Source organism: Cricetulus griseus, chromosome 2, assembly GCF_003668045.3.
Source record: "Cricetulus griseus strain 17A/GY chromosome 2, alternate assembly CriGri-PICRH-1.0, whole genome shotgun sequence".
Taxonomy (NCBI): domain Eukaryota; kingdom Metazoa; phylum Chordata; class Mammalia; order Rodentia; family Cricetidae; genus Cricetulus; species Cricetulus griseus.
This window is the reverse complement of record NC_048595.1, coordinates 221,633,276-221,658,230: the sequence shown is the minus strand read 5'-3', so window position 1 is coordinate 221,658,230 and position 24,955 is coordinate 221,633,276. Positions and strand designations below refer to the sequence as shown.

General features: G+C 41.5%; 1 protein-coding gene across 5 annotated transcripts in view; it reads left to right on the top strand.

The window, feature by feature from the left end:
- The first annotated feature begins 18,245 nt into the window (after positions 1 to 18,245).
- Positions 18,246 to 24,955, top strand: part of Psma8 (proteasome 20S subunit alpha 8) — a 32,619-nt gene continuing 25,909 nt past the window's right edge. The window contains exons 1-2 of one of the 5 annotated variants that reach the window (XM_027404366.2): positions 18,246 to 18,304; positions 20,192 to 20,332. In XM_027404366.2, coding sequence (XP_027260167.1) covers positions 20,194 to 20,332 — 139 coding nt within the window. In that variant the 5' untranslated portion in view covers positions 18,246 to 18,304; positions 20,192 to 20,193. Of the gene's footprint in view, positions 18,305 to 18,384; positions 18,435 to 20,178; positions 20,333 to 24,955 lie in introns of those variants that run through there. The other 4 variants (XM_035440267.1, XM_027404365.2, XM_027404364.2 and 1 more) reach the window with 4 other exon arrangements.

The following is a 24,955-nucleotide window of genomic DNA, read 5'->3' as shown; positions in this document are numbered from 1 at the left end:
TTTCTCTCCTGCAACTGCCATTGTTTAACGACAGCTGTAGACACTGTAAGTGCATGTGTGTAGTTAGTGACCGTTAAAGGCACCTAGAACATTCTACCTCAGTGCTCATGGCCCACTTCCTCAGGAACCCACTGACCCATGGTAAAGTTGGAAGCCATTGTTTAATAATGATAAAAGTTAAAGCCTGTCCAGGCCTATACCCTCAGCCACCCACCAATTTGAATACTAACTTTCTGTTAGTGAGAGGAACAGTTAGAAATGCTAATCCAAATTGCTCCATTAAACTGTCTCAAATTTCAACCTTAGCATTTGACATCCTTTCAAAGTTCCAACCCCCAAGAATCCTCACTTTTGGACTGCTCCGTGCGTGTGTACGTGTGTGTGTGTGTGTGTGTGTGTGTGTGTGTGTGTGTACGTGTGTGTGTGTGTGTGTGTGTGTGTGTGTGTGTGTGTGTGTGTGTTTTCAAGTAATACTGGAAATTTCATGAGTCTACTCTGTTTTAGACTTATGGATCCACATTATCTAAAATACTCAGGGCAGCTGTAATACTACTGCCAAATTTTAACTGCGTTCAATAATCATCATAATGTATGAAAAATTTAAAGGACAAAAGTGCCCCAGTGACCAAAGATCTATTACCCCCAGACTTCTGAGGCCTGATCTATGAAAGCAGGGTATGATTTTTAAAAAACCTCTCAAATTTCATGAGAATTTTTGCTGTGCTTTGGAAATTGAGACAGTAGCTGTGAGAGCACACAGACAGAACATTTCTCAAGTCTACAAGTGTCTGCTTTGTTTCACTCCTGTACCAACTTGATAATGGAAAGAAGTTAATTCACTTTTATTGTTAATCTATCAAATGTAAATTGGCAAAAATAATTACCAAGAAGATAATTTTTAAAAGTATTTTTCTGTTTAAATGGACCCACTAGTTAAGCTCTGTTAGAATTGTAAGTTTAAAGAAAGCCTGGTGTAGTCTAAACCAAAAGGGTACCATTTTGATAAAAACAAAAAGTTATATAGTCCCCAGCATGGTGTGTAGCATATGGTTAGAAAATAATGCCCAAGTTTTAGAGCCTAAAATAAAGGGAGTAATGGGAGAAGATGGGGGTGTAATAAGAAACCACACTGACTCATTTAAAATGTTTTAAGAATGCTATAGAACTGATTGATAGTTCCTTTGTAATGAGCTGTAAAGGGTAAGGGCATAAAAATACCTATAGTGGGCATGTTTAAAGATACAGTGAAAGGATGAGACTCTTACCTCAGGATCCTGAAATTATATTTGCATCTTTTTATGGAGTTATTCATTGTGTTTCCTTGTGGATGCTAGGACCTTTTACACAGGATAAAGCTGCATTTGTTTACTAAAATAGGCTGTTAAATATTATATCTATAAGCAGCAGATAAGATGAGTTACAAGTAAGCTAGACTGATCAGTTTTGACCACTATGCAGACATGATGTTACTTAGTAATATAAAAATTATATGGGCCACAATTAGAGAGCACAGGCTCTGCTTCCTGCTTGATAATTACCTAACAGCATGAAATGGAGCCAGAAGGCTTTTTCCTTTTGGTTAGATTTCCTTTTCTATAAAGGCAAAATATGTTTGAATGGCATTTTGGAAAAGTGCCACCGTCTTAAGAGAACATGTGACCCACAATGCTGTCGTGAAAAGGTTAAGATTTATTCTCATTCCTTGTCTTATCCTTTCTCTGACCCCAGATTCTTCCTGGGGCTGTATTTTCACTTATTAGATCTCAGCACTATAATCTTAACTTTCAAAGTCTTTCTTGGTCATCATCTACTTCTTTAATAAAGGGGTAAATTCTTGGTTTCACTAATACATATTCCTGTCACTTGTTTTTCAAGACAAGGTTTCTCTTTGTAGCCCTGGCTGTCCTGGAACTTACTCTGTAGACCAGACTGGCCTCGAACTCAGAGATCCATATACCTTTGCCTCCTGAGTGCTGGGATTAAAGGCATGAGCCACTACTGTCTGTATTTTACTTTTCTTTATTGTTGATTTGTGTCTTTTGTTCCTCAGTGTTGGAAATCAACACATACATGTTACATACGTGCTCTACTGTTGAACAATACCCTTACTTTTAAGAATCTTCATGCCGGGTGGTGGTGGTGTACACCTTTAATCCCAACACTAGGGAGGCAGAGGCAGATGGATCTCTGTGAGTTGGAGACCAGCCTGGTCTACAAGAGCTAGTTCCAGGACAGCTTCAAAAGCCACAGAGAAATCCTGTCTCGAAAAACTAAAAAAAGAAAAAGAATCTTCATACTTAGGCTTAGAAATAGCTCAGTGGGTAAAATGCTTGATGTGTAAGCATAAGGACCAGATTCAGTCTCTAGAACCTGTGTCTAGGTAAAACACGGAGTGATGGCACATGTTTGTGCTCAGAGTGGAAGTAGGAGGGTCCCTGGAGCTCACTGGCCTGCCAGCCTAGCCTAGTGTGGTAGGAAACTACCCTGTGAATACTGGGGACCAAACTTGAACCCTCTGCAAGAGCAACAATAAGTGTTTTTAACTACTAAGGCATTTCCTTATAATACAGGTTCTTTCTTTCTTTGTCCTTTAATTATTGTTTAAGATTTGTTTTATTTCTGTGTTTGAGTGTGTGTGCCTTCATAAATTTATGTGCAACATGTGTATGTTGGTGCCCTCAGAGATCAGAAGAGGGCATAAGATTCTGTGAAACTGGAGTTACAGGAAGTTGTGAGCTGCCTGATGTTGGTGTTGGGAACCAAAGCTGAGTCCTCTATGAGAGTAATAAGTGCACTCAACTACTTAGCCATCTCTCCAATCCCCTAGTAGATTTTTGTTGTTGATGTGGGTTTTTTAGTAGTAGTAAAAGAAGCATCAAATTAGCTCCTGCCTCATAGGATTGATGTGTATTGAAAAAAGTTAAACATGTTAAGATGTAATTCACATAAACTAGTAACTTGTATCCATTATTATTTATGATTTTCTGTTTTGATTCAGTTTTATCTATGGTCCTTCCAGCATGTCAGTTTTTAAGACCTTTTAAAAAACTTATATATGCTAATCTGGACTGTAGGATTTCACTGTGAAACTGATACACTCAATCCCCGTTCTCTAAGAATTTACTCTTTTGCAAGAAATTTAGAGGATTAAGAAAATAGTCCTATTTGGGAATGCTGGCACGTTCCAGTAAACCAACACTCAGGAAGCAGAAACTGGAATACTGTAGGTCCCAGGCCAGCCTGGGCTATGTAGAGAGATGCTGTATTAAAAAAGAAAGAGTCCTTACAAGGCCTAAATGAGTGTAATAATAGAGAAGGTATGAGATGTTACGGAAATTGCAATTGTAAGAGAATCCCTCCTGAGAAAGCATATTTAAGAAACCATTGGAGGGATGGAAGGCAGCCAAGTGAGGAAAGAAGGAAGAGTGTTTTAGACAAAGGAAATACTGTATGAGAAGACAAGGCATACTAGACAGCTATATTATAGAGTGGAAAGACATTCAGAACTGCTGAGGAAAATTAACAGGAAGAGATGAAACTAGAAACCAAGGCCAAGCCACAGAGTACCTTTAAGCTATTGTAGTGAGAATGTGCTTGATCCTGAAAGGATTTTGGTGTGACTATTCTCACTTTTTAGGTTATTGCCATTTTCTTCTCAATGCAGACTGTATGTATCCACTCTACTCTTGGTCACGGACTCAGTCCTGCCAATTCACCACTAGGATGCTGGTAACTTTCTTTCTCTGGGGACCTGATGGCATATGATTCCCAAGATGCTGGTGGCTGTGTTTGTGTGCATTGAGAGGATGCCTGTTTGCTTCAAAACAAAGGGCAGGTATTATGCACAGGGTGAATGTTAAAGATCTTGGATCCTTTTGCACTGGGTCTCTGTGCTGTCCTGGTTTGCCTAGTGAGAAACTGCTCCTACCTATACAAAGTATGGTGACTTTTGGCTGGGTGGTGGTGGTAAACGCCTTTAGTTCCAGCACTTGGGGGCAGAGGCAAGAGGATCTTCATGAATTTGAGGCCAGTATGGTCTACGCAGTAAGTTCCAGGATAGCCAGGGCTACACAGAGAAACCCTGTCTTGAAAAATAACAACAAAAAAGAATGGTAACTGAGATAGATACACACACCTCCCTCTCTCTTCGTTTTTCCCTCTTCTCTCTCTTCCTCCCTTCCCCTCTCCTTCCTGCACTCTTTCCAAAGATTTCTCAGGCTACATTGTGAGCATCAGATTGAATGAAATCCTAACTAAATCAGAGTGAACAGTCACATGTCTGTACTATAGTATAGATAAAAAGGTGTTGCTAATGTTTACTAGGGTTGGAACAGAAATGGTAATAAAGCAGACTCCAGAGAAACATGTCATGATGAACTCTTTGGTGTTGGCTGGGGAGAAGGAAGCCCTAAGATGCTGCCTCCATCTCTGAGTGCAGCTGTAGTCATCTAAGGATGTGGAACATGAATTTTGAGTGGGACTTGGTGAGATTGAGGTGCATCTGAAATTGCCTCTAATCCTCACCTTCTAGTGTCCATACCCTGTATGATGACCTCTTGGATGGATGATGCTAATGGCTTACTTCTTAATGAATGGACCAGACAAAAGTGATGGAATGCCACTCTGGAGGCTAAGTAACAAAGAAAGGACTGCTTTTGCTCATCTTTCCTTGCCCTCTCTTGCCTTCCATTGCTCACTGTGGGGAAGCCCATTTGCCATGTTGTGAGTGTACATACACAGAGGCCTGAATGGCAAGCAAACTCAGAAAAGCAGCTGTTTAAATACAGTACCAAGTATGGTGGCACTGGAGGAGGAGGATTGTGAGTTCATGGCCAGACTGGGCTACATAGCAAGGCCTTGTGTTAGGAAACAAAATCTGCCAGGTGTGGTGGCACACACCTTTAATCCCAGTACTTGGGAGGCAAAGGCAGGCAGATCTCTGTGAGTTCAAGGCCAGCCTACTGTACAGCGCAAGTTCTAGGACATCCATGAACACACAGAGAAACCCTGTCTCAAAAAGAAAAAAAGAAACAAAAATCTAATACACAACCAATACACACATCTAAAGCTCACAAGATTTATCTTCACTGGAGATCATAGTAACTGTGAGGTCTATTCTTCCTATCCCAGTTTTAAAATCTCTGTTGAAAGTTGGGCTAGACAAGTACTTCTGTTTAAGAAGGAGCCCTAGTCTACGACCCAGGCTGGCTTGGAACTTGCAGCATCCTCCTGCTTCTGCCTCCTGCTGGTTCTGCAGGTGGAGGCCAAAGAGAAAACCTAGAACTGAACCTTGAACTTTGTGGAAATTGCCTTGCTCAGCCTCTGGTGGGAGGGGATCAGGAATAGTATAGGTTTCTGGAAACAACATTTGGCTTTTAAGCAAAAATGTGGGATTAAATGAAACCATCTTTTAAGATTTTATTTAAGATAAGAGAAACTTTAATATATTGGTGAGAAAAAGCCTATAGATAATGTTGAGGTTAATTTAAGTGTATTTTCAATTTTTCCTTTTGTAGTATTGTAAATGTACAATGTAAAGGAAATCATGCAATGTTCTATAAGCTTATTGCCCATCTTCAACAATTACAAACATTTTATCATCATCTTCTTTTTTCCTCCAGTTGTGGGAATTGATCCCAGGCATCCTCTACCACTGAAGTAAATCCCTAGCCTGTTTCATCTTTACATCCACGTCCTGTCTTTCCAGTGGGGCAACTGGGTTTTCTGCTGTTGTTGCTGTTGTGTGTGCGTGTGTTTATAGTGGGCAGCTTCACTGTGTGGGTCAAACTGAGAGGCTGTGCATGCTGGGCAAGCTGTTCTCTACTACTGTAGTAGTAGCCTTCATTGTCATCATCTCGGTCATTGTCCTACGCCCCCCGTATCCAGGCACAGACTTAGGTATTCCAAACTGGCCTTGAACTTTCTATGTAGCTGAAGATGACCTAGAAAATTTGATTATCTTGCCTCTTTCTGATTTTCTAGTGCTAGGATTATAGATAGATACTGCTATGTATATTAACTTATATGAAAGTTTTTTGCTCTTATATATTCACACTTCTACAGTTATAGACCTGAACACTTTTAATTCCACTAAGGTCCCTCATGTAACCACTTTCTTATTCCCTGCCTCTACCCTAACATACAGCTTTAGTCCTGTCTTCTTTCCCTGGCTGTCCATATATAAAACTTTGTCAATTCAGAAATGTGTATCCAGACGCATCTTGTAGTCTTAATAACTTGGGAAGCTGAAACAGGGGAAACAGAAGGCTACACAGGAAGACTCCGACACAGGGACGTGTTACATAAATGCTATCACACAGTATGAAACGGTTGAAGATTGGCTTTATGCCCTAAGAGTCATCCTTGCTTCCTACATGTTGCTGTTCTACTACTGACATCCCCTGGTTGAGAACCTGATAACTATTCTGTTGAAGAAAATGTGGGCTGTATCTAGTTTCCCATCACTATGAATAAAGGTGTTATGGACATTCTTACTCATTTTTCTGGTATAAGTCCCCAAGTGTGTAATTGCAGGATTATAAGGTACTCACATGGGTAGTTTTATCAGAAGATCCCAGAGTAGCTGTACCATGTTATGTTCCCACTAGCACTGTATAGTTGATCTAGTTTCTCCACCTCCTAGCAAGCATTCAGTGGTTTCAGTATTTTTCTGGTTAAGGGTATAGAGATACCTCAGTGTGGCCTTAATTGACAAAGTACATTCGGCATTAACGGCTGATAACTTCAGAGCATACTTCCATTTGACATCTGTGTGTCGTCTTTGGTGAAACGTGTCATGTCTGTGGCCTGTTTTCTAACTGTTAAGATTTGAAAGTTCTTTATGTGTTCTAAGTACTGGTCCATTTCCAGGTGTAGTTTGCAAATATTTTCTCCCACCCTACAGCTTGGATCTTCACCATCCTTGCATGTTTTATATCACAGATTATGTTATCACATTTTTATTATGAAGATGAGTTTTCTGCCTTTCCTTGTTTCAGCATAGACAATTAAATTTTTTAAAACTTGTACTCTTACTTTTCAAATTTATTAGTTTATGGTTAAGCTTTTTAAATTGCTTTTTAAACATTTCTGAAAATGTCTTTTACTTTCTTCTTAGATTAACCATGAGATTTCTCTTATTTTTAAAAATTGCTTGCTATTGGTAGCAATTTTATTGTTTTTTCCTAGTTGATAATATCTGCTTCTTGTTTATTTTTCACTTGCAGCTACCTTAAATATTTGTATCTCTTTTTTCTATACTTTTAGTTTCTTGAGACAGCGTCTCCCAGGCTGCCTTGAAATTCATTCTGTGGCAAAAGATGAGCCTTAACTTTGTTTCTCCCACTTCTCAAGTGCTGAGATTCTAGGCATGTGTCATTATAGCTAGCTTTATTAATTAATTAGTTAGTTAGTTAATTATTTTGTTTTTTAGCTTAAAAAAAAACTAACCCTAATCCTAACTCCTAACCCCTAACCCTAACTTTGAAAGCTACATAGGATTTAGCAAAACATAAAACTGATCAAAGACAATGTAAGGAGTACACTCAGGTTCCAAGCAGTACACGGGATATCAGGAAGGACTGCCCAGCTCAGGAACCAACATCTGCATCCTGACCCTCACAAAGCTTTCCTTAAGAGAAACAATAGCGTTAGAAGTCATCGTGAAGGATGCCAAGAGAGTTGACCAGTATCTTTCATGAGACCCCAGACTCACAAAGGATTACCCAGATGTAGGAACGGCCTTTACCATTTGCCCCTGAAGGACCACCGTTTTTATTATTAGCAATATCACCCCCACTGATGGGACAAGCATCTGAGACTTGACCATTCGGGAATATGACCAGTATCTGGTATCCTAGAAGTAAATGCTGAAAGAGTGGAACTTCCAATGAGGAACTATTTATTTGTTTTTTGTTTTATGTGTATAGGTGTTTTGCCTGCATGTGTGCCTGTGCCCACAGAGGCCAGAATAAGGTAGCCCCAAGAGTCTTACTTTTAAGAGAGTACCAGAGACTGAGTCTGGTGTTCTGAACAGAGGACTAGTAGAGAAAAAAATGGTACTTCAGCTGTACTACAACCTAGTCCCTCTTGAACACTGCAAACATTTCCACTGAAAGAAGAGCAGTGATTTAAAAGAAAAAATCTGGGCACAAGAGATGGCTCCCGGTTTGAATCCTAGAACAAACAAAGTGGATCACAACCACTTATAACTCCAGTCCCAGGGATTTAATTCACCTTTTCTAGCCTCCATGGGCACTAGGGACATATGTGGTGGATAGAAATACATGTAGCCAAAGCCCAGACACATGAAACAAAAATATCTTAGAAAAATCAAAATAGGGATCTCACCTCAAACTCAAAAACATGAAACATCAAGGTATCATATCTCCTTTAAAAATTATCAGTCTCAGTAAAGTCCTAATGAGGGTAAACAAGATGAAACCTCCAATAAAGAATTTTTTAAAAATGATTGTATTTGAAGAAATCAGAGTACACAAACTCCTGAATGAACTTAAGAAAACACAAGCCCCCTAGAGAAAATAAGGAGGTCAAAATAGGATATAAGGGTATAATGCAATCAGGGGAAATAGTGAAAAGAATTACAAATTAAAATACTGCAAGTGAAATAATCAAAAGTTTGTTAAGATCTATGGAATCCTCACCAATATAATGGGTCAAGGCAATGTAGAGAAATTTGAATGTTCAGACAATGACAAAGATAATACGAAGGCATGTACAGATCATTTTAGATCTGTGTGTCTTAGGGTTTCTGTTGCTGTGAAGGGAACTGTGAACATGGCGGCTCGTGTAGAGGAAAACATTTCATTGGGGCTGGCTTACAACTTCAGAGGTTTAGTTCATCATCATCATAGTGGTTCCCATGCAGACGTGGTGCTGGAGAAGGATTTGAGAGTTCTACATTTGTATCAGCAGGCATCAGGTAAAGAGAGTGAAGCCACTGGGCTGGGCTTGAGCTTCTGAAACCTCAAAGTTCAGCCCCAGTGACACACTTCCTCCAACAAGGCCTCATGTCCTGATTCTTTCAAAGTCTGAAGTTCAGTCTCTGATTTTTTCTTTTTATCTGAGACAGGGTTTCTCTATGTAGCTTTGGAGTCTGTCCTGCACTCGCTCTGTAGACCAGGCTGGCCTTGAACTCACAGAGATCCACCTGCCTCTTCCTTCCAAGTGCTGGGATTAAAGGCGTGTGCCACCCAACACCCAACCAGTCTCTGATTTTTATGGCAATCTCTTAAATGTTACCTCCTATAAAATCAAAATGAGAAAGCAGATCACATACTTCTAACAAACTGTGGCACAGGATATATATTACCATTCCAAAAGGGAGGAAAGGGAGCATAGTAAGGAAATACTAGACCAAAGCTAGGCCAAAAACCAGCTGGGCAAATACCAAACTCTGCATCTCCATGTCTGATGCCAATACACTCTTCAGATCTCCAACTCCTTTGAGTTTTGTTGACTGAAACACATTTCTCTCTTTGGCTGGATTCATTCCCTGGTAGCAGCTTTCCTCAGCAGGTATCCCACAGCTCTCAGATGTCTAACGTTTTGGGGTCTCCAAGGCAATCCAGGCTTCATCTTTACAGCTTCATGCAATGGCCTCTCTAGGCCTCTATGCAGGGACACCCCTGGCCTCAGTAGCTTTCCTTGACTGCAGGAAGAGATTACATAACTCCCCTTTCTATCCTTGACTCTAAAGCCAGAACCAAGTTGCTGAAGCTGCCAACTCTTGCTTGTTGGGACTGGGACATGGCACCCTTATTTATTTACATCAGTTTTCTGTTTTTGATGATTCCTTTCACTGCCTAAGTTGGGCTGTCCTAGAACTCTGTCTGTAAATCAGGCTAGCCTCAAACTCTGAAATCCATCCACTTCTGTCTCTTGAGTGCTGTGATTAAAGGTGTGTGCCACCATGCCTGTACCTAAACTTTTCTTTAATTCCCTTTCCCAAGTTGGAAACTTAGCTGGATGGGGTCTTGCCCCGAGGTCATCATTCCCTTTATTCTTGGCATCCTTTTTCTTCTCAAACTATACATTTTGTATTTTTTCCTTGCTCAACTTGCCCCATTGTATTATGTGGCCACTAATAACCAAGCAACACAGTCAATACTAGCCCGTCTGGAAATCTCTTCTGCAAACACTGAATTTAAGCCTCAGGCAGAATTTTTGGACAAGGGCAAAAAACAGCCACATTCTTCACCTAAATATCATAAGAATGATCTCTTGCCCACAGATTAATAATCTTCTCCTTTGAAACATCTTGAACTGGGCCATCCAGTTTAAATTACCACCATGCTCTTACTATTATGGTCCTTTTCTAGTACCAAGGGCAAAAGTCTTCTATATTCCTCCAGGAAAAAAAAAAAAAAAAAAAAACATGTTCAGGCCTTTAACATCAATACCCCAATCTCTGGTACCAACTTCTGTCTTAGTTAGGATGAAAGGATGTCATGAACATGGGAGCTCTTAGAGAGGAAAACTTTTAATTGGGCCTGGCTTACAGGTTCAGAGATTTAGCCCATCATTGTCATGTGGGAAGGAAGCATGCAGCACCCAGGCAGACATGATGCTGGCAAAGGGGCCAAAGTTCTACATATGGATCAGCAGGCAGCAGGAAGAGTGGGAGAGAGACAGAGAGAACCACTAGGCTTGGATTTGAGCTTCTGAAACTTCAAAGCCCACTCTCAGTGACACACTTCCTCCAACAAGGCCACATGCCCTAATCCTTTCAAATAATGGCACTCCCTATGAGCCTATGGGGGCCATTTTCATTCACCACCCTATGGAACACTAAAAAGGTCAGACAACCTCCCCACGTCATATTATAGTCAAATCACTAAATGTACAGAAGAAAAAAGGATATTTGGAAGCTACGATAGACAATCAAGTCACACACAAAAGCAAACCTATCATAATAACATGAGTTTTTCAACAGAAGCTTTATAATCCAAGAGGTTCTTAATGGTATATTTCAAGTTCTAAAAGACAAGAGTTATCAACACAGACTACCATACACAGTAAAAGTGTTGGTAGTAAAATAAAAGCTTACACAATAAAAATATGCTAAAGGAACGCATGACTACTCTATTAGCTCTAAAGGTATCTTGAAGGAATCTTTCCAATTAAACAAACAAACAAACAAATGCATCCATGAGGCTAAAGAAACCACACCAGAATGCAGTGTAAGTAAATAAAGAATAAGAAAACACACCAAACATTGCAAATGTATGACTCATTTCAGTAATAAATCAATATTATTGGTTTACATTTTTTAGTCTAAAGACACAACATAGGAGATCAAATAAAAAAAAAACAGGGTCCAGACAGATGTCATCGTACACACTTAATCCTATCACTCAGAAAACAAAGGCAAGATGGTCTCTGAGAGTTCAAGAAGACTCCTCCAGTATACATAGTTTCAGACAAGTAAGTCTACATAGTGAGATCCTCTCAAAAAAGAAAGTAACAATAACAACAAACAAAAACACCAACACAGACATACACAACATAAAATGAAAACCACAGAATCTAATTGTTGCCTCTAAGAAATGCACCTTATCATCAAAAACATACACAACGTGTCATTAAAAAAAAATGGAAAAAAGTATTAGAAGGAAATTGAACTTGGAAATAAACTTGTGTCTAATATCTCACAAAATAGATTTAAAAGAGAACTTTTGAAAGTGGTTAAGGAAGCAGTTGCAAAAGACGTTACAGGTTTTTTTTTTTATTAGTTCAAATAGGAACAAGCTTGTTTCACATATCAATCCCTTCTCCCTCTCCCTCCCCTCACCCCAACTCCTCCTCCCCCACCCCTGACCTACCTCCCACTCCATTCACTCCCCACTCCCAGGCAGGGTAGGACCCTCAACGGGGGCTCCCCAAAGTCCACCACATCATCCTGGGCAAGGCCTAGGACATTATAGTTTACACATATACAAACCAAGCATAAGTCCACTCAGTTTCCTAAAACAAATACTACTGATACGGTACTCAACACCAACAAAATAATAGTGGGTAACAAAACCCATCCTCACCAATATATCATCCAATGAAAACTGAACAGAAGCATCAGTTCACTCATATACTCTTCCATTTGAACACTGTACAGATGACAGATTCTCATCAGCCTGTGGAAATTTCTCTACAATAGATCATACAGCAGGAGGCAAAGCAAGTCTTTAAAATACTAGGAAATTACGATCAATTTTGAATACTATCTGACCACAATGGGGAAAAGAAGAATAAATAATAGAAATGAGTATATACAGACTTGTAGAGATTGAATAACACACTCCTCAATGATGAATGTGTCATAGAAGAAATCAAAAATGAAGTTATATTCTTAGAAGTGAAAATGAAAACAGCATCCCATGACATAGGAGAAGCAGTGAGTGATTTTTTTTATAGCTATACATGTCTATATTGAAAAGTCAGGTCTAAAATAAATAGGTCTTCGGGGGCCACAGTCATCCAGGAGCTGCCAGCTCCACCTGGGCCTGAATGCCAATGGACACAGACGGTGCCCCCACATGCAAACGTTTGGGTCTGCAGGGCCCACAATCAACCAGGAGCCTACCTGGCACCTCTGGCATCAGGCAATCAGGAATCATCAAGTGTTGCCCCAGATCTCTAGGCTCAGGCATGTGAGAGAGGAAAGGCAACAGTTCCACATCATCCCCTATGGCTGAGGTGGGCAGTACTCAACCAAGCACCACCTGTCACCCAGCCAAGAGCCCTGCTGCTGGGCAGTTGGGCACCATTGTGGTGAGAAACTACAGGGTGAGAAGGTGGAAGAGAGAGAAAGACGGAATGGTTTGTGGGCTGGGGAGAGGTAAAGGTGGTGAGGAACGGGCTGACATGAATGGCCAGCTGGCCACCCAAGCCCAGGGAAATGTCTGGGCCTGACTTATGGCCAAGGGCCAGGTCTTGATCTGGGGACCTGGAGCAGTGAGGCCACCTGAGTTGATGTCTGCAGCTCATATTATCACTGAGGGCTATGCAACGGCCTGTGGGCATTCATGTTGGTGTCTGAAGGCCATGCTGCCAGTGTCATGCCAATCTGGGTGACTTGCATGACTACCAGTGGCCATGGTGAGAATCTAGCTTGGGCTGCTGCTGAGGACCATGTCTGGGTCCATGGTCCTGCCGCAGGTGGGATCTGTGTTGATGTCCCTGGCCCATGTTGCTGCCAGGGCCCACGTTGCTTCTCAGGGTCTGGGCCTCAACCTGTGACCATGTTCATGTCTAAAGGCTGTGCCTCTTCCGGTACCAGGCCAATGTGGGTGTCTAGGGCTGTCACCTTAGCCATGGAGACCTCCAGGCATGGGTCAGTGTCTAGTACCTTGTCTGGGTCCATGGCCCTGTGGAAGCCTAGGTCTGGGGTTGTGTCTATGGCTCCAGTTGCCAACAAGGGCTCTGCAGATGCCCAGGGTCTGGCCAGCCATCTAGGACCACGTTGATGTCTGGGAGCCATGCTGCTCCTGGGCCGGTGCTGATTTGAGGGTCCTGTGCTGCCACTGGGGCTATGATGGCATCTGGGCCTGAGCTTCCCTTGAAGGCCATGGTCCATGGACCTGCTGCAGCTGATTTCTGTGGTGATGTCTATGGCCGGTGTTAGCATGGGGACCATGCCGTGATGAGCCAGTCCCACCCTTTACTGGCCCTGGGCTGCCGGTTCTGCCCCTCGCTGGATGTTGCAGCAGGCAAGCTGGCCCTGCCTCTCAGAGCTCACCCTGCATTTGGGAAAGGTGACCTCACACCTCACCATAGGCATGCAGCTCCCCTGGGAAGCACTAGGCTGACCCTGTAGTCAGCAACACAGGAGAGCTATTCCTGAGGTTATAAGAGCAAGAGAGTTGACCCTGCCCCCCTTCCTATGTCTTGTGGTGAAATGGGTGAGAGGAAGATGTCCTCCCTCCCTCACTCTTACCACCTGCGTCAGGTGAGAGAGCTGGCCCTGGGGGTCACAAAGTAGGAGAGCTAGCCCTGACCCTCACCAGCTGCAGTGCACGAAAAAGCACTTGTTTCCCAACTGGGCAGCACACTAGAGCTGACCCTGTTGTTGGGGATGCAGGTGAGCCAGCCCTGAGGATGTGAGAGCAGGAGAACTGACCCCACCCCACCTCATATGCCCCCCTATAGCAATCTGAGAGAGGGCCCTGCACCTTTCCAGGCAAAAAAGTAGAGATGGCCCTGCTGATAATGAGTGTGGGGGACCTGGATCTGAGGGCTGGAGAGCAGGAGAACTGGCCCTGCTTCTTGCTTCTAGGCTGCACTGGGTGAGCTAGCCAAGGCAGTGCTGGGATGCTCATTGGGGTAGTGATATTGAGGGAAAGCTAGAGAGCTGACCAACCCAGGCAACACCCAGCCCATCCCAGCATCCACTGAATCTATGAACTGTTGGAGCATGTGAAGGAGACTAACCTACAAATCCAAACATGACACAGGGCAACAACAGGATATCCAAGAGAAGCTCCAGTGAGAGCCCAGTATTGGTGGTGTAGAAGAAACCAGATGCCTCAAGACAGACCAATGACTCATAGCAATGAACACTTACAAGTAAAGATGTATAGACTAGAAGGTAAACTGTGTGACTCAACCAGGCCACTCTACAGCTTCCACACCAAGATTCTTTTTGGTTTTGTTTTTATTCTTCTTTTGTTTAGTTTTAGTTTTTTTTCTTTTAAATTTGTTTTTGTTTTTTTTTGAGGGGGGGTGTTGAAAGTGCAGAGGGTGTATGCAAGGGGACAGGGAGATAAGTGGAATCAGAATGAATGATATGAATCCACAAACAATAAATGTAAAAAGAAGATATAAAGGGAAGGTAACATTCTTACAGTTGGTAGCTTATGAAGTCAAGTTTTATAAATTATAAAATTCAGGTGACATAAAACTGGAAAATGAAAGAATGATTTTCTTATTTCAGTATATGATGAAACAGTTTTTCTCAGAAATGTAATATTTTCACATATTATACTATGGAAAAGCAATGTTGATTTATCAAATTAATAAACAATTTTATGTAGTTTCTGTTTTCATATTAACTTAAAAAATAAGTAAATAACTTAATGATGAATCTTACAGCCTTGGAAGAAACTCAGAATCAATAGAGAGAAAGAATTAAGCTGGACATGGTGGCACATGCCTTTAATCCCAACACCAGCGAGGCAGCGGCAGGCAGATCCCCAAGTTCCAGGCCAGGCTGGTCTACAGAGTGAGTTCCAAGACATCCAGGGCTACATAAAGAAACCCTGTCTTGAAAAACCAGAAAAAAATTGAGATGAGAGCAGAAATTTGTGAGATATTAAAAAAATGCAGACAGATAAAGAATTGCTTCTTTGAAAAGATAAACATGATGTACAAACCTTAACCAAACTAACGGACATATTATTAAAACAATTCCTAATGGCTCATTGTTATACCCATAGATTAGTGCATCTCTTAACCCCAGAAGCAAAAGCTGCTTTTGGTAGTACAGTATGACTAACACAGATACCCACAATTCACCAAGGTGCAGAGAATTAGTTACTGTGAAATTCTCAGCCCTAAATGTGACTTGTATATCACACATACCCTCCTCCAAAGGCTCAGGAATTAGTTGTGAAAGAGGGGGAGGAAAGATTCTAAGAGCCAGAGGTGTTTGATGACATCAGTAAACAGTGTTTTCTGGACATAACAGGACAGTTGTATGTATGAACTCAACAGTGGTTACGACAGCATACACAAAACCTATGTAAGCGCAAATGGTGCTGGCATAACTGGATGCGGACATGTAGAAGACTACAGATAGACCCAAGCCTATCGTCATGCACAAAATTTAAGTCAAAATGGATCAAAGACCTCAACATAAACCCAGCCACACTAAAACCCTATTAGAAGACAAAGTGGGAAATACACTTGAATTAATTGGTACAGGAGACCGCTTCCTGAACATAACACCAGTAGCACAGACACTGAGATCAACAATTAATAAATGGGACCTCCTGAAACTGAGAAACTTCTGTAAGGCAAAGGACACAGTCAGCAAGACAAAACATCAGCCCACAGACTGGGAAAAGACATTCACCAACCCCACATCTGACAGAGGGCTGATCTCCAAAATATACAAAGAACTCAAGAAGCTAGTCTCCAAAACACCAAACAATCCAATTAAAAAGTGGGGTACAGAACTAAATAGATAATTCTCAATAGAGGAATCTAAAATGGCTGAAAGACACATAGGAAAGTGTTCAACATCCTTAGCCATCAGGGAAATGTAAATCAAAACAACTCTGAGATACCATCTTACTCCTGTCAGAATGGCTAAAATCAAAAAATACCAATGACAGTTTATGCTGGAGAGGATGTGGAGAAAGGGGAACACTCCTCCACTGCTGGTGGGAGTGCCAACTTGTACAGCCACTTTGGAAATCAGTATGGCGACTCCTCAAGAAAATGGGAATCAGTCTACCACAAGATCCAGCAATTCCACTCCTAGGCATATACCCAAAAGAAGCACATTCATACAACAAAGACATCTGTTCAACCATGTTCATAGCAGCACTATTTGTAATAGCCAGAAACTGGAAGCAGCCTAGATGCCCCTCAACTGAAGAATGGATGGAGAAAATGTGGTACATTTACACAATGGAGTACTACTCAGCAGAAAAACAAAACAAAACAAAACAAAACAATGGAATCTTGAAATTTGCAGGAAAATGGATGGAACTAGAAGAAACCATTCTGAGTGAGGTAACCCAATCATAAAAAGACAAACATGATATGTACTCACTCATATGTGGATTTTAGACATAGAGTAAAGGATTAACAGCCTGCAATCCACACTGCCAGAGAAGCTAGTAAACAAGGAGGACTCTAATAGAGACATACATGGTCTCCTGGAGAAGGGGAAAGGGACAAGATCTCCTGAGCAAATTGAGAGCAAGGGAGGAGGGGCGAGGGAGCTATGAGAATGAGAAGGGAAGAAGAGGAAGGATGCAAAGGTCATGAGGGAGCAGAAAGGTTGCGTCAGGGAAGAATAGAAGAAAGGATATGTGATAGGTAGGGTTTTAGTTGGGGGGGGTGTTAGGGGAGGAAGGGAGGGAGAGGGAACTGGGATTGTCATGTAAAACAATCTTGTTTCTAATTCAAATTTTAAAAAATCTGAAAAAAAAAAAAACCTATGTAAGCACAAGTGACAAAATCCCATCATGGAAAAGGGAGATGAGCACAAAGTCCCACCCCTAGTTGGGTGATGACTGGCAGTTGATATCTTTTAGGAAAAGGAAAGTCAGTTTTCTTTAAGACTGTGGCCCCTGATAGAGTCGGTCAGCCATGCTCCAGAGGAGTGGCCAGACACCCAAGAGTATATGGGCAAATTGAACTAAATGGGTTCTAAAGGGAGGACAGGGTGGATCTAGAAGGTGGGTAGGGAAGCAGGGTGGATCTGAAAGGAATTAGAGGCAGAGGAGGAAATATGAACAAAATGCCTTATTTAAAATTCTCAAAGAACAAATACAAAAGTAAGCAAAATAGAAAAATATAAGTGGACTCAGACAAAAATCACGTGATTTTTTTTTCAGTAGATGCCGAGAAGATTTTTGGCAAAATCCAGTATCTCTTGGTGATAAAAGCCCAGAGGGGTCTAGGAATAGAAGGAACTTACCTAAACATGAAAAAGACTATGAATGGCAAGCCTGGAGCCAGAGTCAGATTAAATGGAGAACAGTTCAAATCAGGAAGAAGACAAATGTATCTACTTGCTCTACTTTTATCCAGTGCTTCAAGTCTTAGAGAACTAAATAAAACGGAGACAAATAGGAAAAGAAGTCAACGGATCATTATTTGCAGATGATATGATTTTATACATGAGACCCTAAAGTTTCCACCAGGAAATTCTTAAAGCTAAAGAACACATTCAGCAAAGTGGCAGGATAGAACATTAGCATAAAAATCAGCCTTCCTGTGTGCCAATAGCAAACAACCTGAGGGAAGAAATTTGGGAAACAATCTGATGCACAGCTGCTAAAAAGGGGATGTGATGGGGAATGTACTGTGTATGTTTATCTTATTGATTGTTAAATAAAATACTATTTGGTCAATGAGACAGCAAGTTAGACGGGACTAGGAGTCAAAGAGGATTCTGGGAAATGTAGTAGAGAAGAGGTGATCCATGCAGGAAGTGACATAGTAAGGAGACTCATATCTAAGCGAGGACACAGGAAGTGTCCTCTTTTCCCCTTCCTCCTCGAGAGGGGGATGTGAGCCACCGACAAGGAGGGACGCCAATAAGTCGTCCAATAAGATAAGTCTTATAAAATATATAGATTTATGATAATTAAGACTGAGCTAGCAGATGAGAATCCTAGTCATTGGCCAAGCAGCATTGAACCTAATACAAGTCTCTCTGTGTATTCATTTGGGCCCTAACTCAGGTGGGCCTCTTGCATAAAGTGCACATGTGGCAGTGGGGCTTGGCGGCTTTTGGCGGAAAGATTTATCGTAACAGGGATGGGTGTATCAGGAGGAAGAGGCAGAGGGAGGTGGATCTTGAGTCTAGGCTGATCTGCATAGAGAGTTTGAGACCAGCTAAGGTTGTGTAATGAAATCATTTCTCAAATAAATAATAAACGAAATCCCTTAGAATAAACAATGAAAGAAGACCTCTGCAATGAAATCTTTTAAACAGAAGAAACAAGTCACTTAAAACTAGAGAAAACTCTTAAGCTTGTGTATTGGAAGAATTAATATAGTGGAAATAATTAGCCGTTATCAAAATTCCAACATTCTTCAAGAAATAGAAAAAAAAAATCTTATGGGAGCATATGCAGAGACCCATACCCAGACATTAGGAGGAGCTCCGGGAACACTGAGACAGAGAGGGAGGAAGGACTGTAGGACCAAAGGGTTGAGGACACCCAAAGAACACGACCCACATAATCAACCAAGCAGGGCTCAAAGGGGCTAACAGAGACTGAAGGGACACTCATGGAGCCCGCATGAGTCTATGCTAGGTTCTGTGCATATGTGTTATGGTTGTTTAGCTTGGTGTTTTTGTAGGACTCCCAACAGTGGGAGTGGGGGTGTCTCTGACTCTTATCTGCTCTTCGGACCCTTTTTGTCCTACTGGGTTGCCTCATCCAGCCTTGATATGAGGATGTGTGCCTAGTCTTATTGAATCTTGTTATGCAGTATTAGCTGCTATCCCTGGGAGGCCTGCTCTTTTCTGAAGGGAAATGGAGGAGCAGTGGATCTGGGGGAGAGGGGAGGTGGGTTGGTGGGTGAGAACTGGGAGGAGTAGAGGGAGGGGCAGCTGCAATCCAGATGTATCATATGAGAGAAGAATAAACAAAAGGAAAAAAAGTTGGAATTTGTATGGAAGCACAAATACCTTGCCTTCGTTCCTTGTCTTGTTCTCAGGACAAAGTACCTGACTTAAACAGCTAAGGAAAGGAATGATTTCTTCTGGCTTACAGTCCCGGGTACAGTCTGTCTTGGTGGGCAGGTCACAGTGGCAGGAACTTAAGGCAGCTGAGCACATTGCAGCCACATTCGGGAGGCAGAGAACAAGCCTGTGGGATGATACTGTAGAGGGGAACTCAGTCCAGAAAGTTGTCCTCTGATCTCCTATTGTATATGTGGCATGAGCATGCCCCACAATAAACTAAATAAAAATACATTATTTAAAAATAAAAAAAAATTAATCAGAGAGCAGTGAATGTCTGTGCTCAGCTTATTGTCTTCTTTTTGTTCAGGCCAGAAGCCCAGCCCCTAAGAATAGTGCCACCCACATTTATGTTGGGGGTCTTCCTGTCTCCTTTAACATAATCTAGATAATCCTTCCCAGGCATGTCTGTAGACATATTTCCTATGCGATTTTAATGCCTGTCAAGATGACAGTTTTAAAAGTGCTACTTACTTATTTTTATTTGTAGTATATGTATATATGTGGGGGTTTCTGCATGTATGTTAAGTGCCTGCAGAGGCCAGAGAGGATGTCAGATTCCCCCCAGCTGGAGTCTCGAGCTACCTGGGTGTAGGTAACTGAACTTAGTGAGCCATTTCTTCAAACCCAGTTTTGGGGGGAGAGAGAGGGAGGAGGGGGGAGGGATATATCTGTGTGTGCTGTGTTTCAGATTGGCCACATACATGCTAAGTCTCAACCTTTTTTTTTTATAAATTTACTTTGTAAAAATGGCTTTGCAGGTTGGAATTCGAGGAACTAATATAGTCGTGCTTGGGGTAGAAAAAAAATCAGTGGCCAAGCTTCAAGATGAAAGAACTGTGAGGAAAATATGTGCCCTTGATGACCACGTCTGCATGGCTTTTGCAGGTATGTACAAACTTCCAGTGATATGTGGGGTATTCTAATGTAACAGAGTGGGGTAACACAGTTGCCTGTGGTTGTGCATGTACATGTTTGCATGCATGTGGAAGCCAGAGGTCGATGGTGGATGTCTTCCTTTATTGCTTTTCCATCATGTCTTTTTTTGCATGCCTTTGATTCCATCAGAGGCAGGTGGCTTTTTGTGGGCTCGAGGCCAGCCTGATCTACATAGTGAGCTCCAGGTCATTCAGGGCTCCAGAGACCAGCTTGTGTCTGGTTCCTCCAGCACTAGAGTTACAGAGATTCCTGCCTGTGCCAAACTTCCATGTGGGTGCAGGGGCACTGAACTCAGATCCTTATGCTTGTGAACAAGCTACTTGCAGCTGAACCATTTCCTATTCCATAATACTTTGTAAGTATTATAGATAAAAAGTCATGGCAGATAGTGGTAGTGCACCACTTTAATCCCAGCCCCCGGGAGGCAGAGGCAGTGGAACTCTTTGAGTTCAAGGCCAGCCTGGTCTACACTGTGAGTTCCAGGGCAGCCAGGGTGGTTACACAAAGAAACCCTGTCTTGAAAACAAATAAACAGTCATAAGAAGTTGCTAAGAAACAGAGAAGTCTTTTGTATGTCCCCAATTTTTCTCAGTGATACCATCTTTAGAACCATCAAGTGTGTATTTGCACAAGCCAATGTAAAACTGCTGAGATTTCAAGTGGCTTTATATGCATTATTTACATGTGCATGCAACATGGAGCAGTGGTGTATTGTATGAATGTGCCACCTTTAACAGCTTGGCTACTGCAGGGTGTTTGGGCCATTTCCGGGTTTTGTCCGTTACAATGAAGTATGGACATTTGTGTACATGTATTTGTGGGAATCGAGGTTTCATTTCTCCAGAATAGATACTTTCAGTAGTTTGGTTTGTACTAACCAACCTCATGTGTAGATTCATGTTGTTCCCACAGTATTTAAGGCACAAAGCCTCCATTACTGCAAAGGTAACACATGTTCGTTCTTTCACCTTTTCTAGCGTGTCAGCCTCCAACCTAGTCTGTTTCTATAGTTTTGTCATTTTGAATCTTACATGAATCACATGTGGAAGCTTTTCAGATGATCCTTGTTCATTCTGTGTCATTCTTCTGCAGTGGCCCCAAGTTGTTGGATGTGTCAGTAGCTGCTTTTGCTTTTATTGTTGGGTATTGTTGCATGGTATGAATGAGCCACTGTTGGTAACATGTTGCCTATTTATGTTTGGGCCCTCCTAGCTTTTGCTTCTTACAGATAAATGTGAATATTGGGATAGGTGTCTGGGAATGTGGGATTTCACTTCTCTGAAGCAGAAATAGTATAGTTGCTGGATTGTGTGGCAATATATCTTTAGTGTTAAAACACTGACAAATTACAATTTGTGGCTGTATTGTTTTACATTCCCACTGTCACTATGTGAGTGATTCAGTTTTTCTGCATACACAGTAGCATTTGATTTTTTTGCAGTTTTTTGATCATTCTTTTAAATCTTCAGTGATTTTTGACTGTGGATCAAACTTATATTTCCTCAAGACTGATGATACTGAACATATTTTCCCATGCGTATCTGCCTTTCTACACTGAATAAAACATGGTCCTGCACTCTGTGTGGCTTGGCCCCTTAACCTGACTAAAGGTACTGAGGGAATGAAGAAAGGACAGACAGAGACATATGTACAGAAAAGCTGGGGTCAGGTGGGCTGTGTGCTGTGATGGAGCCGAACTAGTTACTGCAAAAACCTGGAACCTCAGCACATTTGTTAAGTACAGCATGGGGAAGGAGTTAGCTAGTCTTGGTAAGAGGTATCTATAGCCAAACAGTCTCAAGCTGTAAACATCTGGAAGAAGCTGCATTTGCTAGTCTTTGCACACACTGACCAATTGTTCCTAAACACTCCTACCTGCCCATACCGCCAGCATCTATATTTGGACCAGAGGAAGACTTTTCCATCACTCTGAGCCTGACTTTGGAGGAAGCCTTTGCCAGTTTCCATGGGTCTGAGGTAGTTATCCTTGACATAGCCACTCAATACACATTCACCCAGGACCCCCATTTTCTCTCTATGCACTCACCCAAAGCATTCTCAACTCTCAGCAACATATCTCATCAACTCTTTTTTATTTTGATTTGGTTTTTAATTGTTTTCTTTTAAACAGGAATTTTATATTGACAATTAAAACACTCATTCAGCAAATAACTTTTACCCTATTTGCCTTTAATTGTCATAAAACAATTCTTGATAAATCTGACAGATTGAAATCATATTTAGTATCTTTTCTGCTTAAAAAGGATTGAAACTAGAAATCAATAGCTGAAGGCAAACTTAAAATGCACAAATACATATCAATTAAACAATGTAGTTCAAAAGTAACATGGATAAAACAAATAAACAGCGAACATAAATACAATTAGTAAACATCTTGAGAGAAATATAAATGAGCATTGAAAGCATCAAAACTTGTGGGATGTATTTATAAACAGTGCTAAGAGGAAAATGAAGTAAACACTTAGGAGGTTTTTTATGAACAGCTATTCTATACTTGAAAATTCAGACCAGAGTAAACCCAAAGCTATCATCACACCTGAGATAAACAGAACAGAAAGATGATAGAAAATTAAAACAAAAAAGATGAACAAAACTAGGTATATTGACTAAATAAAACTATTTCTAAATTAAAATGAGAAAATAAAATGGGTCATTGCTTCCACTTGCACAGAAATACAAAGGCTATAAGAGAGTATCTGTACCATTTTGTGCCAACAAAGTTCCTTGAAGCACACAAATGGCCAAGTTATTCAGTAAGTCACAGGTCAACAGCTATCTGAAGATGACTGTTTCCATGTTACCAGAACTACCTGATTATATCAACTGATACAGAAAGAACGTATTGGGTGTCATTCAGTACTCTTTCTTGGTTAAAAAGAACAGGACAAATTAGAAATGCACCTCAGTACAATTAAGTTATATGTGATGTTCTAGTTAGGGTTTCTATTGCTGTGAAGAGACACCATGACCATGGCAACTCTTACAAAGGGAAACATTTAATCGAGGTGGTGTCTTGCAGTTCAGAGGTTTAGTTCATTTTCCTCGTGGCAGAGAGCATGGTGGTGTGCAGGCAGACATGGTGCTGGAGAATTTTTGCATCTTGATCAAAAGGCAACAGGAAGTGAACTGAGACACTGGGAGGTACCTTGAGCATGTATGAGACCTCAAAGCCTACCTCCACAGTGACATACTTCCTCCAAGACCACACCCACTCCAGAAAAAGCCACACCTCCTAATAAAAGTGCCACTCCCTTTAAGGGCCATTTTTTTTCAAACTACCACATGTGAAAAATTCAGCTGATGTATTCATTTGTGAACAATTGAAACTTCACCTCCAGAATAAGAACAGGCAAGGGTATCTGCTTTATTATTGGCATTCAATATAGTAATGTATGTTCTATCTGGAGTAATTAGTCAAGAATAAGAAATAAAACAGTCTAACTGTTCAGAAAGAAATGAAAATCATCTCTTATTACAGGAGATATAATTTCATATCTAGAAAACCCTATATGTTCTGCAAAGAATTGCTAGCTATACTGAGTTGAAATGGTATCTGGAATGAGATGGCAGATTAGCAAACAGGTCTCTCAGCCAGGCTCGGTGGCACACGCCTTTAATCCAGCACCTGGAAGGCAGAGACAGGAGGATCTCTGTGAGTTGGAGGCCAGCCTGGTATACAGAGCCAGTTCCTGGTCAGGCAGGACTATACAAAGAAGCCCTGTCTCAGAGAGAGAGAGAGAGAGAGAGAGAGAGAGAGAGAGAGAGAGAGAGAGAGAGAGAGAGATTTTCTTTGTGTGATCCCATGAGTGAGAATAAAGGACATCGTTCAGAAAAGGGAAAGGAAAAACACCAGGAATCTTACAGAGATGCTAGAGTGCAAAGAGCAGCAAAATGCTCAGGGGAGTGGAAACAGTCTGCTGTCCAGCCCACCTGCTGGAGCTCGGGGAAGCTGAAGCCACAATCACAAGCCAGGTGACACAATCCTGGTGAAATGGAAAAAGCACTCTGTTTTCACAAGTGTTAAATCTAGCAGAAGGACTTGGTTATGGCCTTGACACATGTAGCCTGCCAATATCAAAATCAAAATTGATGTTGCTGTGTCTGTGTGGCAAACATTCATTCACCTGTGGAGCCATCTCCCCAGCCCCACTCTTAAATATTTTTAACGTTAGCGTTTCTCTAGCTGTGGGTCATATTCACACTGTAAAGAGGACATATGATCAAGTAGCTTACTGAACTATTTTAGTTGCATAAAACATTAACCCATGGGTAGACCTGGCCTTCTCCAGCTAGTCCTTTCTCTTAGATAACTAGTGTACAGAGAATTGCTCTCTCTTCCTTTAATCGATTCACACCCCACCTGTGTCAGGTGATTTTAAACTAGGGCATGGTCAGACAGTTCCATTTCCTGCCTGTCCTCCTTTTTCAAGGGGTGAAGATTGAGGTGTATGTAGAAACAGGGTTTGGCGAGATGGTGAAGGGAAATGTATGTGATGAGAAAGAACAGTGGCTCTGTGAGAACTGCCTGATTCCAACACATTGTGAGGGAAT